At 47.3% G+C, this 19,345-nt stretch overlaps 1 protein-coding gene across 2 annotated transcripts; it reads right to left on the bottom strand.

Annotated features, from left to right (window-relative positions):
• Positions 1-1,455: 1,455 nt before the first annotated feature.
• Garin1a (golgi associated RAB2 interactor 1A) lies at positions 1,456-10,187 on the bottom strand. 2 transcript variants are annotated; one of them, XM_051175801.1, is made up of 5 exons: positions 9,946-10,187; positions 7,864-8,045; positions 5,641-5,890; positions 4,167-4,285; positions 1,456-1,804 (listed from the first exon to the last, which is right to left on the bottom strand). In XM_051175801.1, the coding sequence occupies exons 1-5, from the start codon at positions 10,096-10,098 to the stop codon at positions 1,615-1,617; spliced, it is 894 nt and encodes a 297-aa protein (XP_051031758.1). In that variant the 5' UTR covers positions 10,099-10,187; the 3' UTR covers positions 1,456-1,614. The 2 variants fall into 2 exon arrangements, with proteins under 2 accessions (XP_051031758.1, XP_051031759.1); XM_051175802.1 differs by having other exon boundaries at positions 5,641-5,824.
• Positions 10,188-19,345: the final 9,158 nt, after the last annotated feature.

Here is a 19,345-nt window from a genome sequence, read left to right as displayed (position 1 = left end):
CAAAGGAAATTTGGTTTGCTCGTGTCTTCCGTGGAGAGAGGAAGAAAGCCCCAGACTTTAGATATCGGCTCAGTATCTTGGATAACACAATCTTGCCAAGATTTACTCCTCAGATTAACCAAGTCTTCCTGGGAAGGGAGCGATCTTGTTCTTCCTCCTGGTATCACACACAATGTGACAAACAAGCAGGTAGGCCCTCCAACTTTTATTTAGGGGCTAAGAGGCATAAATGTCACGTCAACACTCATGGCCTTCCTTTGTCTTCAAAACAGAGTTCAGTAGCTGCCCCAAGCTGTCTCCAAGTACAGGAAACATGTCTTTTTCTCTTGTTCTCTCTGATGCACTCAACATCACACACAAAACAGGGTACCAAACAGAGGCATCATAAACACTTGATTTTTGTTGTTGTTGTTGTTGCTGTTGGCTTAGCAGCTGCACATAAATCCACTGATATTTTAATTACTGTCTGTATCCCATGGCCCTGAATTCAGCACCTGGCCTGGCCCAGCTCTGCCACAGCCACCATAGGTTTAAACATCATCATTGTTCTATTTACCAACAAAGACTTGGAAGTTAGATGTTGGGGTGGAAAGCTGCTAGATCACAGAAGCCAAGAAGCAACCAGCTGACTTTGCTTTTTTGATCAGAGATGATGCAAGTGGCGAGTCTCTTCCCTTGTCCCAGAACCAAAGGAAGCTCAAATTTCAGCCCCTGCCCTTTCCTTCCTGTGTTTCTTCTCTATCCAGATCCCTTGCTTCTCTATGGCTAACTCCATTCAGCTAGTCACTGGCTCTGCCCTCTGATTCAAGGCAAACTTTATTGATGTCTGGAATGTCACAGTGTGATCAAAATATCTCATGAAACGTACCGGAAATTATGGTGGTATATTCCAGGTAAATTGTCCTAATTGTCCAGGAAGTGGGAGCGGCTTTGATTATCCCCTACACAACTAAGGATGTTTGCTCAGAAACCTTCAAGATACAAGGTCTCCCGGCTTGCTTTCACTAGGCCCCAGGAGGGAACAGTCAAGGCCTTCAGAACTCCTTTGATAGGGAGTCACCAGCACTCTTACCAGCAGCCACGTTTCCATAGTAACCCACTTGTTCATGGTCAAGGGCGTGCTGTTGGGCTTTTACCCCAACACAGGGAGTTGAGAGATGAACCCCATCAAATTCTTACTTGAAATGCACGAGGCTATCTCCTAGCTGGTTGTCATCATGCTCAGGATTTCTGTATACCAAAGCCCTGTCTCTGCTTCCCACCATCTCTTTGATTAAGGAAGCTAGAGCTCTTTGCACTGGATGTCTCGGCTTGGCTTAGTTAGACGCTTGGGCTTCCAGCTGGGCAGGCGATCTCTTCCTTCACTCTAGTGGTGGTTTCCAGCCAGCCTTTAGCCGGCTGTCCAGATGCCCTCTCCCCGCCACCCCCCACCCCAAAACACAACCTGCAACAACAGGCACTCCTTTGGAGGTTTATTCGTGGAAGTAGAGGAGCATCTCGGCATAAGTACCATCTCTTCTCTCCCATGGTTACTTGGCCCACCGTGGGAAGCAGCATTAAACGAGGCAGAGCAAACCAACAGGTGACAGGGCTGGCACCCATCCTGGCTCGGCGTTAGGGTCCCAGAAAGTTCTCTCCTAGGGAGCTGGCTACGGGAACCTGGAGGAAGTTCTCATTTGGGTCCTCTTGTTCCCAGAGGCTGTGGGTCAGAGTAGCTCTCATGGGCATGTTAACTGTCGATACCACCAGTGGGGGTGTCTTGCAGCTGTTGGAGTTGTCTATTTCTGGGGTAGTATCAGGGTGTCTGTGAGAGTCCAAAGGTTCCCAGGTCATACATAGAAAGCAACAGAAGAGAAAGAAAACACAGTTAGACTCCACTTAAAGGCCCCAACAAGCGGCCCGGCACTTAAGAATACTTGCTACTCTTCCGGAGGACCCAAGCCTGGTTTTAGTCCCTATGTGGCATCTTACAATTGTCTATGACTCCAGCTCTAGGGGAGCTGATGCCCTCTCCTGGGCCCCACAAGCACTACAGGCAAAACATCCATACACATTAAAGGAAGGAAGGAAGGAAGGAAGGAAGGAAGGAAGGAAGGAAGAAAGGAAGAAAAAAAGAAACTCGGGCTGGAGAGATGGCTCAGAGGTTAAGAGCACTGACTGTTCTTCCATACCAGGAACCACATGGTGGCTCACAACCACCTACAATGAGATCTGGTGCCCTCTTCTGGGCTGCAGGCATGCATGCAGGCAGAACATTATATATGCATACATATACATACATACATATACATAATCTTTAAAAAGATCTACTTAAACAAACTATTTTTAAACATTGGAGAGAGATTCACTAGTTAAAAACACATACTTCTCTGCCAGAGGCCAGCCCAAGCTGGTCTTTGTCTCAGAAAAAAAAGAAAACAAACAAAAACAAACCACAAAGGGCCTGATGGTGCATGGCTTTAATCCCAGCACTGAAGAGGCAGAGGCAAGCAGATCTTTGTGAGTTCAAGGCTAACCTGGTCTACAAAGTGAGTCCTAACCCAGCCAACACTGTCTCAAAACCAACAAACAAAAATCTAAAACCATACAGGAATCAGTTAATCCTTGGAAAGTGGAGGTGGGAGGTATCAGTAGTTCAAGGTCACCTCCTGTCTTTAAAAAGACAAAAACAAAAACTACAAAATAACCCAAGAAAGCTCCTAAGAGGAAAAAAATCAACTAAAACCATTAGGAAATGGAAAGAGAAGATGATAACCCCACCTCCCACTAGGAAAAAGAATGAAATATTTTTATTATCCTATGTGTATGGGTATTTTGTTTTCATTTATGTCCGTTCCCCACTTGTGTGGCTGGTGAAGGTGGAGACCAGGAGAGTGCATTGGATCCCTTGAAACTAGAGTTACAGACAGATGTGAACTTCCACATAGGTGCTGGGAATTGAGTCTGAATCCTCCGGAAAAGCAGTAAGGCTCTTAAAGGGTGAGGCGTCCCTCCATCTTCAAAGAAAGGAATTGTTTTGGAGGTTGAGGCAGGGGGATTATAACAAGCTCAAGTCTATTCAGAGTTCTAGAGTGAAACCCTTAGTCAAACAAAATGAAGCAGAGGCATGACTGGTTCAGTGGACAGTCTTTGGCTGGCACACATGAAATCCTAGGTTCCAACACTAGCATTTGAGAGGTGGAGGCAGGAGGGTCAGGAGTTTGAGGTCCTCCTTAGCATACAGTGAGTTTGAGGTCACCCAGGATGACAGAAGCTCATGGAGGAGAGAAGAGGAAGAGGAGAGGGAATAGGTTGAGGGTCTCAAGAAGGTATGTACGATCAGGCACCGGGCATTTTAACTTCAAAAGTGAGGATGTATTTTGCAATCTGAAAGGACCAACCAGCTTTTTTATTCTAAAAGGACACCATGTTCTATAGGGACTGTCCAGAGAGGCAGCTTTTAAATCGAGACAACAACAACAACAAAAACTCCTCCTGCTGGAAAAAAAATCACAAAGAAATTAAGAAAACAAGTTATGTTGATGGCAGCATATGCCTTATACTTGCCTTGCACATGGCGGTTCACTCTGTGGCTGCTTGTAGGGGAATTGGTTGAAACTTGGAGTTAGGAGTTGTCTTTGGTCACTGTTCATTTTACACAAGAAGACAAAGCAGAGGCTCATCCAAGAGGCTTTTTGTGAGCTGGCATTATTGAGTCAGTACCTAACTGACTTTTTTGTTGTTGTTTGGTTGTCTTTTTTTGAGACAGGGTTTCTCTGATGTAGCTTTAGAGCCTGTCCTGACATTGGCTCTGTAGACCAGGCTGACCTGGAACTCACAGAGATCGGCTTGCCTGCCTCCTGGGTGCTGGGATTAAAGGTGTGCGCCACCACCAGCTGGCTGCTGGTTTATTTACTAACTCACATTTCTTGGAGTTCATTTGCCCATTTTTAATTATTTTTATTGTGTTTCTGCCATTTGAAAACAGTGGAGTTACCTATGGAATGAACATTCAGATATCTGAATGCCACAGAACCTGTTTTCAAGGATAAGTTAAGTTCAGGGACAAAGTCTTGTGGCTGGCTATCTAGAATAAAAAGGACTAGAACTGGCTGGATAGAGGGTGGCATAGCCCCATGAAACCAGGCTGGGGCAAGGGATACTGGTGCTGACGACATAGGACTCACCCATCTCCCATGAGCTGGTGTCTTTTTGAGAGTCCTAAGAGACTGCCGCTGGTCCGCTCAGCTGCCAGCAGCATTATGGTCTCGCTGGCCTGGGAGGATGACGGCAGGCTGCTTTCAGGCTGTGTGAGGAAATGCAGGTCAGAGGGTTCTGTCGCTAACTGAGCAATCTGTGGGACTGACCTGTGTTTCACAGAACAGGCCTAAGGACATTAAGTCAAGATATCGCTGGGCCGGTAATGGGGTCCTCTAGCAACAGCACCCTTCTATAAGTGGACCCTAGAGCAGCTGGTCTCTAAAAGCAGTGATTACCAAAACACCAAAACACACACCTTCATGAAAACAGGAAAAGACGGCAGCTTTCACATTTGGAGCAATCTACTGCCAAGCTTTCTGCCCGTGATTCTACACTGAGCAAGTCTGGGAAGACCTCATGCCCCAAGCGAGCTCGGCACAGTGGTATATGCTTGGAAGCCCAGTGTTCGGGAAGCTAAGACAGGAGGCAATCGAATTCCCGTCTAGCCTAAGCTACAGAGGGAGGACCTGTGTCAACAATAGCACACACACACTAAATAAGTAAATAATAAGTAAATACAAAAAGACGACAGCTTGCAGGGCTTTGGTAGAGCATGCCTTTACTCCCAGCACTCAGGAGGCAGAGGCATGAGGATCTCTGTGAGTTCGAGGCCAGCCTGGTTTACAGAGTGAGTTCCAGGACAGGCGCCAAAGCAATACAGAGAAACCTTGAAAAACCAAAACAGAAAAAAAAGACAATAGCTCAGTGATAGAGCAAATAGAACACTTGTCTAGCACTGAGCATGCTGGAGGCCCTGCTTCTACCCACAAGAGGGGAAGTTGTGGGAGTCGAGGCAGGAAGATGTTGAGTTTGAGGCCAGCCTGGGCTAAATAGTGGATTGCATCTTTACAAAGGTACAAAAAGGATAAGTCTATAAATACACAGGTAACTATGTTCAAATTTACCAAAAATTAGAAACATCCTTTACCTCTCATATTAAGAGTCATTCAAATGTATTCCACTGTGGTAATGCAATGACTTCTTAATGAGGGGAAGTGCCCATGATAGAATATAATTTTTTTAAATATCAACATTGTTTTCAGTAACATACAGTGTTGTCCCTAAGACCCATGGGGATTGGTTCCGGAATCTACCATCCAATATCAAAATCCACCGTACTCAAGTCCCTTATTCAAAAGGCATAGCTTTTGCACATGCCTCACAAACCACAACACTAGGCAAATAGCTGCTCCACTGTATTGGTTAGGGAACAACGTTTCCTGACTATTTCTGATCCAAGGTGTTGCGTGAATTCATGGACGCGGGACCTGCATGTATGAAAGGCCAAGTGTCCCCTTGCATATGTGAACATTCTATGTGTGTGAGCATGTACAGGAAAACATGCACGCATCTCTGTTTATTTCCCTGCAGATGTTGGGAGTGAGGGGCATCCCTACTTACTGTTATTTCAGTGGAGGAGTTGGGTATCTTGGGCACCAGGCAGTGAGTGAACTGGATCCTCGGGTCTTTGGTGGTGATTGACAGACCCTTCTGCAAAATTTTCACCAGGCGGATCCAGAACTGAAACACAGCCTGTGGATGTTTCTCGTGGAGCCTCAGGTAGTAGATCTTCTCAGTCACTGTCCTAACCCGAAGGATGCGTTGGGTCCGGTCATAGATTTGTAGTTCTACATACTTCAGGGGCAGGATCCTAGGCACAATCAGGAAGTCTGTGTGTTGGTGCCTCCTGCTCTGCCTAGAGGGTGCTGGCAGGAGGTCTCCTGCTCTGAGGGTGGGAACTGATTCCCCTCTGATTATTTGCAGGATCTTTGTTCCTTAGTAAAGACTTGCATGGCCATGTGCACTTAAATCCCAACACTTGGGAACTGATGGCCTGAGCTACGCAACTTTGCCTCAAAAAATATTAAATAAAAAATAGTTTGCCCACATCAATCACTGCTATTGCTATTGTGCATATCTCAATTCTCATATGCCCTTTGACGAGGGAAAGATAAATTTTATAAATTATGCATTTCAGACTTTGAGACAGAGGCTTGGGGAAGTTTGGTGAGTGGGTGGGGAGGTGACTCAGTAGACAAAAGCACTTGTTGTGCAAGCATGAGGACCTGAGTTTGAAGAATCCCCAGCATTCATGTTTAGAAAGAAAAAAGGCAGGCATCGTCACACGTGCCTATAACTGCAGGGCCAGATGCTGAAGCAGGTAGATCCTGGGAGCTCAGTGCCAGCCAGCCTAGCCAAGCCAGTGAATTACAGCTGCATGGGATATGGTATATAATATGACAGAATGGGACACCCAACATGTCCTCTGTTCTTGCACTCTGACACGAATACACACATGCTTGCACCTATCCAACATCTCTCTCTCTCTCTCACACACACACACACACACAGTAAGAAGGGCACAGTGATGATCTTAGCACTTGGGAGGCTAGGGCAGGAGGATAAGGCATTTAAAGTCATCCTCAGCCACCCAGTGAGAGGCAAGCATAAAATGCAGAGGAACATGTTTTCAAAAACAAAACCCAAATTGAAAAAAAGCTTAAGGTTTGCTCAAGTTGAAATCTTTGTAAGTAGGGATTGGAGCAAAGATTTGTTAACTCATTTCTAAGCCTTCCCTGGGTCTATGAGGGACAAAGGTGGAAGTCTTGTATGTATCGAGGCCTTGCGGTTTTCTGTTCTTTTGACCCTCCATCTCCATCTCCCAAGTTCTGGGATGAAAGGTTTGTGCCATCGTGCTCAGTTCATGCAGTGCTGGGGACCAAACCAAGGGCTGTGTGTGTGCTAGGCATGTATGATACCGACTGAGATGCATCAGCAATCTTTCCTTTTTCTTTTTTAAAAAGTGTGTGTGTGTGACTGCCCCATACATGTAGGTATCTTTGGAAGCTAGAAGTTACAGGTGGTTGTAAGCTACCTGACATAGGTAGCTGCTGGGAACTGAACTCAGGACTTCTGGGAGAGCAAGTCCCTTACCCACTGAGTCTCCCAATGCCCCCCCACTCTTTTTTGAGATAGGCTCACCATGCTGGGATTTGAAATATCTCTTTTCAATCTCAATACCCCATAGCCTTATTTGATTTTAATATCTCCATCTTTGGGCTGGAGAGATGGCTCCAAGGGTAGAGGTTGTTGTGGTTAATGCTAATGAGATAAGATCAATCCACAGAACCCACATAGTAGAAGGAGAGAAGCAACTCCTAAAACACACACACACACACACACACACACACACACACACACACACACACACGGAAAGAGAGGAAAGAAAAAAAAAGGAAAAAAACAGCGAACATTAGCTGTCTTTAAAAGGAAAATCTTCTCTTTAAAAATCCTCCACACCTACACTGACAAAATACAAGGAAGCCAAGACTGGCATTCTGTGAATTCTAGGACAACCCGGTCTATAGAATGGCTCGAGGCAAGCCAGGGTTACACAGGGAGACCGTTGCACAGTCGGCAGACCCTGAGGTGGAGACAGGAGCTGTGCTGCACCCTGCTCTGAAACCCTTGTTGCCAAAAGACGCTAAGTAAACATGCATCACGTCAACATGTGGACGAACTCCACAACGCTTACAAAGAGCATTGCCCTTTCTTCCAATCTAAAGCCCACCGCACTGTATACATATATCTGTCAATCACCCAGCCCCGCCCCCCAGCCGTTACCTGCTGAGAGTGATGACTGGGGTACCAGGTGTGCTGCAGGAGGAAAATGAACCATGAGGCCAGGTGACATTGGCCATCAGGAGGACATTGGGGAGCGGCAAGGAGGGCACTGAAGAGGTCACCCCAATGATCATAGTGGCGGATCTTTCATAGACATCCATCCAGTTTCCTTGCTTATTGACCTGGAAGCCAACCCCAGACACATGGGTCAGAGAGAGACAGCAGATGGGTGGAAGGACGCAGACAGGGCCACTTGGGCTCGGGGAGCTAGACCAGTTCCCGCTCCAAGGATCCACACCCAGGCCGCTCTCTGTGACCCGACCTGAAGCAAGACAGAGCAAGCCTGTCCCCGACCCCAGACCAAACAGGCGTGGCCAGTGGCACAGGTGCCACTGGGTGGGTCTCTCACTATAATTTCCTGCTACTGGCCCCTTTCCTTGGTCTCCCCAGACATAGTCTGGGGACAACAACAGCCCTGTGCAGTTCTGCATTGCATAGAGAAACACACCTAATTTTGAAAAGAGACACCAGTCGCTTGGGCAGGAGTTAGAACTGACAGGAGAATGAGGACTTCAAGGCTGGGCCTTTCCACTCTACTCTCTTCCTCTTGTAGAACTATCTTCCCTTCCAGGCCATGAGAAAGCTGTGCAGGTCTCTCTGACCCAGGGAGGGAAGTATACAATTCCCAGCGCCACTCAGTTTCTGTTCTTACAAGTCTCTTTCTCATTTTGGTTTGTTGTTTTGAGACAGAGTCTCATGTAGCAGGCTGCCTTCTCACTCCTTATGAAACCAAGAGTGGCCTTGAAGTCCTCATTCTCCTGTCAGAACAAAATCAATGCAGAACAAAATGATGGGACAAATCCACTGCCAAGATAACACACATAAAGACGGATGACTAGAAATTGAAATGGTCTGGATCCCACATTACTGCTCCCCCCACAGGCTTGCTAGCTCATCCCCCAGGAACACAGGTATCCACCTGGAGCAGCACAGGACAGGAAAATGGAGTATCAGGAACCATGAATATAGTTTTCCCAAACTGGAGCATGGAGGGAAGTAGCTCACTGCAGTGAGAGCCTCAATTTTAATCCCTAGACCCACCATCTCCCCTACAGCTCCTGCCCGCTCTTTCTCGCTTCCTGTTTTGGTGGGGTTCCGACATCAGATCCTTGATTCTGACCAGTTTACCTGGGTACTTTCAAGTCCCTCTGCCTGCCCTTTCTCTTACCTAAACCCCAGCAATACCCACAAAGAGTGGATGAGGATCCCCTGCTGTCTGGCACACCGTTCTCAACTGCCAAAGTCCAGGAGCATGCCCTGGGCGTCTGTAATCATGCCCTGCTGGTCTAAATGGTCTTGGATAAAGCTTGCTTAGACAGTTACCATTGATTACGGTTGGATGGATCTCCTTGTACACCATGAGGCTCCTTTCAGGGCTAACAAGATAACTCGGCCATTAAGAGAGTTTACTGCTCTTACACAGGACCTGGAGCTCAGTTCCCAGAACCCAATCAGGCAGTTGACAATCATCTGAGCTCCAGGGGATCTGCTGCCACCTTCTGACCTCCCAGGGCACTGCACTCAAGTGCACAGATACACATAATTAAAATTTAAATAAATAAATCTGCACCCCCCCCAAAAAAAACCCCACAATGTTTATAAAAATGCTTAAATTGGGCGTGGTGATGCACACCTTTAATCCCAGCACCCTGGAGGTAGAGGCTGGAGGGTCTCTAAGAGTTTGAGGCCATTGTGATCTTCATAGCTCTGGGCCAGCCAAGGCTACACAGTGAGACCCTGTGTCAAAACAAATGAACAACAACAACAAAAACCAAACCAAAATAAATAAATAATAACCTCCTTTCTTGTGCCATAGCTACTCTTTGATGTGGTCTGCAGGGAACTCCCTCACACTACAGGTCACAAAGGGAAGTGACCTTGGAACCTAGGCCCTCTGGTTTCCTCTGGCTTTGGTGCCCCCCCCCCCCCACCGTCAGGACTTTTAGCATCCATCTTCTAACCAACCAGTGGGAGCAGGCTGTGGAAAGGGGACCACTCTCATCCCTGAGATGCAGGCGGTACCTGGATAAAGGTGCTCTCAAACACCACTGAGTCAGAGAACAAGTTGAATTCTGGAGAATGAATTAGTTGACAAAGAAGGCCATCTTCTACTCCAAGTTCCACTCCAGGGCCCTGGTCCCTGACCGCAGGAGGGAGGCCCCTAATTTTACTCATTGGTTCTTAAAAAGAATGGGCTGGGGAACATCTCTGGGGCTCCACACAGACCCAGCCCAACTCCAAGGTGTTGGTGGGACCGCTGCTCCCCCTACTGGATCCCCCCAGATCCAGTTCCCCACTTGCTTATGGTTGACCATGTCCACCAGAGCAAGGAGGGCCTGTCAGCTCACAATGGCAGAATGACATCAGGGAATGCAATGGCTAACAACAGGAAAGGGAGGAGAGGACCGGAAGAGGATGTATGGGACTCTGTGTTGACGGCAAACCAGAAGTGAAATCCCAGATTCTCCCAAGCAGAGAATGACCTTCCCAAGAGTCTGCCAAGACAGTGAGCTGGCCAGGCAAAACTGGGAAAATCAGAGGCTCTGATCGTCTCTCGTCCCTGGAAGCCACACACAAAAGCTCTTTGTAAATTCAAATTGTTTACCTAAAGTCAGGCGTTGGGGACCTGCCGGTTGGCTCAGCAGGTAAAAGGGTTTTTGCCAAACCTGAGGGTCAGCATTTGATCTCTGAGATCCACACAGCAGAAGGAAAGAGCTGGCTGCATCAAGTTGTCCTCCGACCTGTGCATGCAATTTCATATACGTGTTTTCTCTCTCTCTCTCTCCTCTTTCTCTCTCCATCTCTCTTACACACACATACACTCACACACACACACACACACTAAAAACAACTAAATGTGATAAAAATAAAATCAGTCCCTGACCCGACAGGGAGAATGGAAGGGTAGGAGAAAGGGAATTAATTTTCTCTGCCTCATCTTATGGGGGAAAGGAGTTTTAAAATAATAAAAACAATAACCAGGTTGTTATTTATAGTGGGCCACCAAAAGAGCTAGGTGGAAAATGTGCCCCTGTGGTGTGAGATACTCGGGAGGCTGAGGCAGGAGGATTGCTTGCATCCAGGAGTTTGAGACCAGCTTAAATCGTATTTAGAAAAGCTTAATGAAAAAGTACGGACCATTTCATGAATCTGTCAGGGACCATCTGGCCTTTTTTTCCCAACCGTGATGCTGAAGTGAAAAACTCTAGAAAAAAAAAATGGGGGGGGGGGGGAACTTCAAAGTATTTATAAACACTTTTTCTTTTTATCATATTATTGAGACAGGGTCTTACTATGTAGCCCTGGCTGTCCTGGAATTGAGCATGCTGGGACTAAAGGCATGCACCACCACCACCCAGCTCTCTGTGTGTGTGTGTGTGTGTTCTTAAGTGGGGCATCCATGGAGCTCAGAGGACAGCCCTCAGTGTTGGTCCTTGCCCTTTCATCTTGAGACCAGGTCTCTCTGCACTGTGTACCCCAGGTTAGGAAGGACAGCAAGTTTCTTTCAGTTCTTCTGGGTCTCGGGGTCACAGAAGCACCTACTACTGCTGTGGGTTTTTATGTGTGTTCTGAGATCAGAATTTAGGTTGTCATACTTGCCAGGCTGAGCCACTCCCCAGCCCCTGGATCTTATCTGAACTGTCTATTCACAGGCTAGCCTTACGCTATTCTAAATGTTGGAGTTTTACACAACTGATCAGATTAATTTGAAAATAAATTTGTTCTTTCTTCCTTCTCCCCCACCCCTCCCTTCCTCTCTTTCTATTGTGTATGGTGCAATATCCCCTTCCTCCTCAGCTGCCACTAGATGGCAATAGAGTTCAGGCCTCCAGTTAACATTTAAAACTTGGGAGTTAAGAGTTTCCTTTTTTGTTGTTGTTTTTCGAGGCAGAGTTTCTCTGTGGCTTTGGAGGCTGTCCTGGAACTAGCTCTTGTAGACCAGGCCGGTCTCAAACTCACAGAGATCCCTTTGCTTCTGCCTCCCTAGTGCTGGGACTGAAGGCGCGCACCACCACCACCTGGCTGAGTTGGAGTTCCCTAAAGGTGCTGTGCCTTGGCTCACCACTGACACATTTTTTCCAAACTCAGCAGGTCCCCAAATCTCTTCATTTTAGCTGGTCCCCGTGCACACTGGTGACCCTACTACTCAAGAGGCAGAGGCAAGGGGATCACAAATTTATGGCCTACGTTAGCTACACAGACAAGGCTGCATTGTGCAATGGTCCTCTGACAGCCACACAAGGCATGTGCATGCCACACCCCACACATGAACACACACAGATACACTTATCACACACATGAAACTACAGGGAAAAAAATCAGAACGGCACCTCCTAATAGCTTCTATGTCTCTGTCCTATATACATAATTCTGTCACTGACTTATGAATTTTTCTTTCCTCTCTAATATCTTATGCGATTGGAGGAGGTCAGTGAGGATGGGGTCAGAATTCTGCAGGTGCACAGATCCGCCTAGGCTGCCACATTGCAGTAGCGATGCTGCCTCTATCACTTTGCACAATAAAGGTTGATTTTGCTTTCTCTAGGGGTCAGTTGAGACTTCTCCGTGGCATCTTCACTCCAGGGCCTACAACAACAGGGAAGTTCCACACAGATCAATTCTAGTCCCCGAAGCATGGGGCGGGGAGGGGGGTGGAGGGAGAACATCCAGGCAGAGATTCTACTAAGGGAATCAGGCCTTAAATGTTTCAATGTAGAACAGGTGTGTTACTTCTACTCAGAACTAATTGAGCAGAATAAGTTACGTGGCCTCATTGAACCACAAGGGGTCAGCAGTGAGCTTCTAGCCAGGAGTGGTAGCATTCACCTGCAATCCCAGTGCAAGAGGCTGAGGCCAGATTGCTGGCCATTCTGGACCACACGGTGAGACGCTGTCTCAAAACAAACAAAGTAACGCAGGAATATTTGGAGAATACAATGACTAGCAGTGGCTTTCCTGGTAGATAATTACTCAACTCACATCTCTTCTTCAGGTAGAACAGAATTATTTTATCTTCCCTCAAAGGAAAAAAAAAAATTCCATCACCCACCATATCAAGTTCAAACTTAAGGAACTCTGGGCGAGGTACAAGTTTCTCTAGCATTGTGGCGGATCTGTCTGTCTGTCTGTCTATCTGCTATGCTTCCACACATCTAACACATGGTAACAGGAGGCCAGGTTAACAGCAGCCTGCAGATAAGGAGGAATGGGGTGGAGCAGCGCAGCCTGATGATTGTGTGAAGTGAAGTCGCGATTTAAATTAGTCCACCAAGACAAATGATAAATAGGTATTTGTTAGGGAAGCACTTATACAAATAACAGTGAATAATCACCACAGTCTCCCTGCTCCAGAAGACCCAGTCTCTGCCCTTTAGAGGCTCTCATAGCAAGCCAAAGGAGCAAGCTAGTCCCTCTTCTACCTTATAAGGGGTTAACTATGCACACGTGAAGCCATGCCCATAGTATATGGCCACCATGGAAAGTTCATTGGCTAAGCCAGATGCCCCTGGAAGAAAGGTGTGCACTGTTTAGGCAACTGTTTCCTTTTGAGAACTCAGGTCTTCCTACAATATAACCTAATAAGAAAAAAAAATGTAATTATCTGGGCACCATAGTACTTACCTGTAATCCCACCAGTTAGAATAAAGCAGGGGGGTCAATACAGACTATATAGCAAAACCCTGTCTCTAAATTAATGTGCATGTGTGCACACAAACAAAGCCAAAAAACACTGGCATGTGTGACATTAGCTTACATGGAGAGCAGCTGTGTGCCGCCATGCTTGGCTTCTAGTTATATTTTTTACTTGTACATACTTATTTACGGGAGGGGGGCACATTTGTGACCGTCAAAGAACAAATTACAGGAGTTAGTTCTTACCTTCCATCATGTGGGGGTCCTCCTGGGGTTCGAATTCAAGTCATCAATCAGGCTAGGCAGCAAGGCCTTTTACTCACTGAGCTATCTTTCCAGACCACCAATTCCATTTTTTAAATTTCTTTTTTGTATGTGTGGAGGGTGGGAGGGTTGCCAGCATGCACAGTACACGTGTAAACTTCAGAGAACAACCTGTGGGAGTCAGTTCCCTCTCTCTACTCTGTAGGCTTCAGAGACCAAAGTCAGGTCATCTAACCTTACCTGCTAAGGCACCACACCAGTCCTCCAAACACAGACAGGATTATACTAATGAAATCAACTCTGGAATCTCAATGCCTAGTTTATCTTGTGCACAGAAGCAGATATGACAACTTATTTTAAGCCCCAACAACTGAATCACAAGTTTGAGGCCAGCCTGGGCTACCCAGTAAGACCCAATAAATCACTTCTTAGCCCCGTGGCTAAGAAAAATTCACCACATACTCTGGAATGGGGAGTTTGGCAACACACTGACTACCACACAGCAACAGACAAAACCAATCCCTAAGCCCGGTTTATCACTTAGTTGCATGAAGGGCACCCAGGAAGTAGGGCTGGTTGAACAGGTTCCTGTGTTCCATTCCTTTCTTTTGGCAAAAGTAAATCAAATTCATAAAGTAATGTACACAGAGATGGGAGAAGTAGATTCGTAGCTTGAGGCCAAGTGAGCACTTTCATACGCAGGGCAGGGAATGGAGTGGAGGGATGGGGAAGGAAGCCTCTTTGTCTGTCATAACGGCACTCATCTTTAATGCTAGCACTAGAGTCGGGTCACCTGTCCAGCTCTCCCAATGCATACTGCAGTGTGTAGACCTTCAGCAGCTGGCACACATTGACAACAAACAGCCACACGGGTAGATAAGACAATGAAGAGAACAGAATAGTCAAGGCCCGAGGAAATGCTTGTCCTCTTTTAGACTCAAGGGAGGGCTGGGAGCAGGCATTTTTCTTAGAGATGGATCAGTCCCAAGAAGACCAAATGGTCATGGGGGATTAATGTAACAACTATGTCAAGTCTCTGAGGTAAAATTGCATACTATCTAGAAAGGACCCAAGGATATCCTAACATATACTTACTCTGAATTACTTATCATACCTAATATATAAATACTATAGTTGTTCTATCGTATTGTTTAGAGAGAAATGACAAGAAAAAAATGTCTTATCATGGACAAAAATAGTTCATCATGGGCATAATTAAAATAAAAATATCTTCAGGCCAGCCACCTTTAATCCCAGCACACAGGAGGCAGAGGCAGGCCAATCTGTGAATTCAAGTCCAGCCTGGTCTACAGAGCTAATTCTAAGACAGCCAGGCTTTTTGACAGAGAACCCCAGTCTTGAAGGGAAAAAAAAGGTCATGTGGGAAGGCACACACCTTTAATCCCAGCACCAGGGAGGCAGAGGTATCTATGTGGACAGCGTGGTCTACACAGTGACCTCCAGGATAGCCTGGGCTGTATAGTGAAACCCTGTCTCATAAATAAATAGATAGCTAAATAAGTAAATAAATAAATAAAGGTTTACTCAAAGATCTAGGATTTAAACTTTTCCTACTAATTTCAAGGACAGCCATATCAACATGACACATATTACAAATATGTATATATTCACATTTATTGCATTAGAAAAATTCATTTAAGCCACACAGTGGCTGGATCTCCCACACCCGGAGCAGGTCTTATCTTCCCACAGCCCTCTTTAGACATTATATACAAACACATTCAAACTAGACTGGACGAAGAGCTTAATGTACAACAGAGACCTGGACACTGGATATTCCAACCTCCCTTCTCCTTACAGCCAACCCACAACCTCTTACTGCTGTCCAAACAGCTCTCACGGAAGACTCAGTATCAAACCAACTATGGATACTTATGTCCAAGAGTCCCTTAGGACATAGGGCTGACAGAGGATGGTATCTTCCAATAGCTGAAGCTGGTACACCTCCATCTCAGAGCCACACCCAGAGGGCAGCAAAGCCTACGGCAAACGTCAGAGATCGAGATTCCACCCCACAACCCACTCACACCTCTACATTAAATAGGCCCCTTTCCAGGGCAAGGAGCATCCAAAACAGGCCCTTCCAGGCCTAGTAACAGTTCTTGGGAGACACGGATGCTGCCTCTTCAGAAATGGGACACTTGGTTGGACATGCTGAAGTTAGTGTACCAAAGTCCGGCTGATGCCTCAAGGGAGATTTTACTGCACTCCTCTAGATGGATGGTCTGGAAGGCCTTTGGGAGGCTCGGTGTTGGCTAGCTGACCTCTGGTGACCCAGGGGCTCCCAGGCAATGGGCTCTCCAATAAGCCCCCCAGTGACTCCATCAGTCTAACAAAGATGGACAGCAGGGTCAATACAATCCCCAGCAGATAGAGGTTCAACATATACTTCATGGCTGTGATGCCCAGCTTCTTTGCAGGGAAGTAGAGCTGTCTTTTGCTTAGAGATCCTGTGAAGAGAGAGGAAGAGTCTATAATCTGGACTCTAGGAATGTGTACACATCCTTCAACCCATTTTCCTGGTAGCAAGAAAGGCCCCAAGAATATTTGCACTGCACACTCCACAGGTGAAGAACAAATTTCAGGAGCACTGTTTAGAACTGTTTGTCTTTCCTTCTTTTTGCCCTCTCCAGAATCCTGCTCTGTAGCCCAGGCTACCCTCATACTTGAAGCAATGCTCTTGTCCATGCCTCAAGTGCTGGGATTAGAGGTCCGGCCCACACATCTGGCTACTTTTACTTGTCCTGAAGACCATTACTACCAAGAGTGATGTATAAATCCTATGTTACAGTGCCAGTACTTACCTTTACATAGGGGCAGATGGAAATATAAGAAAATCATGCTGGAGAGATGGGGCTCATGGCTGATCTTGCAGGTGACAGGGGTTCGATTCCCAGCAGCCACATGGCAGCTCACACTCATCTCTAACTCCCAGAGAATATGACACCATCTCTGGCCTCTACAGGCACCACACACTCATGCACAGCAAACATGCAGGCAAACACACACACACACACACACTAAAGGAAATGCTAAATGAGGCTGGTGGTGCATGCCTAGGGCCACACATCGAGTTAAAACCCAGCCTGGGCAACTTAGTGAGTCCCTGACTCAAAAAGTGTAAAAAAGAGAACTGAGCCAGGCAGCGGTGGTACACTCCTTTAATTTGAACACTCAGGGGCAGAGGCAGGCAGATTTCTAAGGCCAGCCTGGTCTACAGAGCGAGTTCTAAGGCATCCAGGGTAACAAAGACAAACCCTGTCTGGGGGTTGAGGGGAAGAGGTTGACAATATAACTCAAGTATAGAGAGCTTGCCTAGCATGCTGTAACACCTCAAGAATAGAAAGAGCATGCCCTAGATAAAGCAAGCAACCTGTATATTATTCTCTACTGCATCCCTTATAAAATTCTTACAAGTTCAATATAAATAATAAATATAAGTAAGGATGGCAAAGGCCTGTAATCCCAGCAATGAAGGAGGCCGAGGCAGAAGGAATGCATGTTTAAGTTCGGCCACAGCTACAGAGAGAATCAGAAGCTACTTTGGGGGATTTAGTGAAGCCTTGTCTCAAAGTAGTCCTAAGGGCTGGTAATACAGACTGGTGGTTTAAGCAGACTGGTGGTTTAAGTCTTAGCATACACAAAATTCTAGGTTCAACCCCTACTACCTCAAAACAAAAAGCAGCAACTAACTAAAAAGTAACTTAACGTTAAATCAAGTTAATTTGTTCAAACATACTCGAAGGCTTTCAAGTAACTCAGGCATTCTGGAAGGTTCTTAGGGCCACGCGGCCGCCCTACAGACAGGAGGGGCAGTTAGGACACAACAGTCTAATAGATACTTTAGAAAGGGAAGATAAAGGTGCTTTGGGCACACATGGCGTGCGAACATAGGCGGCCCATGGGGTTCCTAGATCCGGCCCAGCAGAGAGAGCAAGGGGAGGGAGGCACAGCCCTGAAGGGAGCGCAGGCAGCCCGACCGATGGATGGGGCGAGGGATCCCGCACTCGGCCTCCAGCCCGAGGGGACCCTGGGTCAGTTACCTCAGGAGGAAGAGTCGGGAGACGGCTGCTCGCTGTCACAGCAGGTCGTGCAGGCGTTAGGAGGAAATCCGCCGAGTCGCGGCGCGGAAGCTCCACGCAGGCACTGCTCGGGAAACAAATAAGTAGCAAAGAGAAACCGACCTCCTCAGGCCCCGCCCACTACGGCCGAGGCCCCGCCCACGAGGACGGCGCATGCGTCCCGGGTCCTCGGGCTCCCTTCCGCGGTGCACGTCCCCCGCTTCGCCCTGCCTGCGTCAGCTGCACCCGTCACCGCCGACTTCGCAGGAGTCGCGGGAAGCACGCGGCTTGCGGTTGACTCACTGCTGTCCGGAATGGGTCTGCTGTGAGGATCAATTCCGCCGGCCTTCTTCTAGAAAACCAGGGGCCAAAAGGCGCCTTTACCCCACCCTCCTCGTCACCATACTTGAAGTGACACCACTCGGGGCGGGAAGTAGGTGAAAGCCCGGCAGGGACTCTCTTTTTACAGCTGCGTAGCCCGGCTGGCCTCGAACCCTCCCGAGTGAAAGTGAAGTATTCTCCTGGCATTGCTCTTGGCTCATAACGGCGTTTGCACAGATTGCCTTGCCCTCGGTGGCTCCGGTCCCCGGGGAGGGCTTTGGCTCCTGGATATTTTCTGTTTTCTTTCCTTTAAAATAAACCACTTGCTTTTTAAAGTGCCTTCAGTTTGAACTACAGAGGAAGGGTGTCATGGTCCAGGCTTCATACCTGGCAACTGACCTGCCTTGCTAGTCATCTGCCCTAACCAAGACGATGCAGACGGGTTGTCCCTAAAGAGGAAATCTCAGAAAAGATCCCCGGGGAGGCCGAGAGTGGGAAAGTACCCCCGCCCCGAATTACGGAGAGTAACAACAGTGAACATCCACACATGGAAGGTCTGTGGGTGGCTCCTATGCCTTTTCGGGGTGAAGATCGGGGATCCCTTGATCTCTAGGACTGGGGAATCAGCGTGCCCGGGCAAGACCAACTCTGTGTGGGGGAGAAGCCCTCATCTCTAAGTTTAAACAGACTCGAAGGGAGGAAGCAAATTCTCTCCGTGACCTTTCCCCTACTTTCCAGGATGTCTAGTCTGTCTCAGAGGGGGCGGGGATACCCGGAAGAAGAGAGACGTGCTGGTCGGCAGGCAGAGGTCGGTGGAATCAACTTTCCTGAGCAGCCCATCAATTTTGGTTGATCATCATACACAGTGTCTGTGCCCCTTTACCCAGAATTCCTCCTCTGGGAATTATCCCTCAGGTAAACTCTCACCCGTGGGGAGTGGAGAATGGAATTACACAGTATTATACCCAGCCCACCAATAGAGGCATTAATACAGGGATTGCTGTAAGCCAGGAAAAGTAAGGGCGGTCTGCATACACTTACACAGTCTTCACAGTATGTTGTTAAGAAAAAAGTTAAGTATAGGATGGATCTGGGGATGTAGTGTGCTTACCTTACCCATC

This window comes from Phodopus roborovskii, unplaced genomic scaffold (genome assembly GCF_943737965.1).
Source record: "Phodopus roborovskii unplaced genomic scaffold, PHOROB, whole genome shotgun sequence".
NCBI lineage: Eukaryota > Metazoa > Chordata > Mammalia > Rodentia > Cricetidae > Phodopus > Phodopus roborovskii.
The sequence above is the reverse complement of the archived record's forward strand: the minus strand, read 5'-3'. Positions and strand labels throughout refer to the sequence as shown.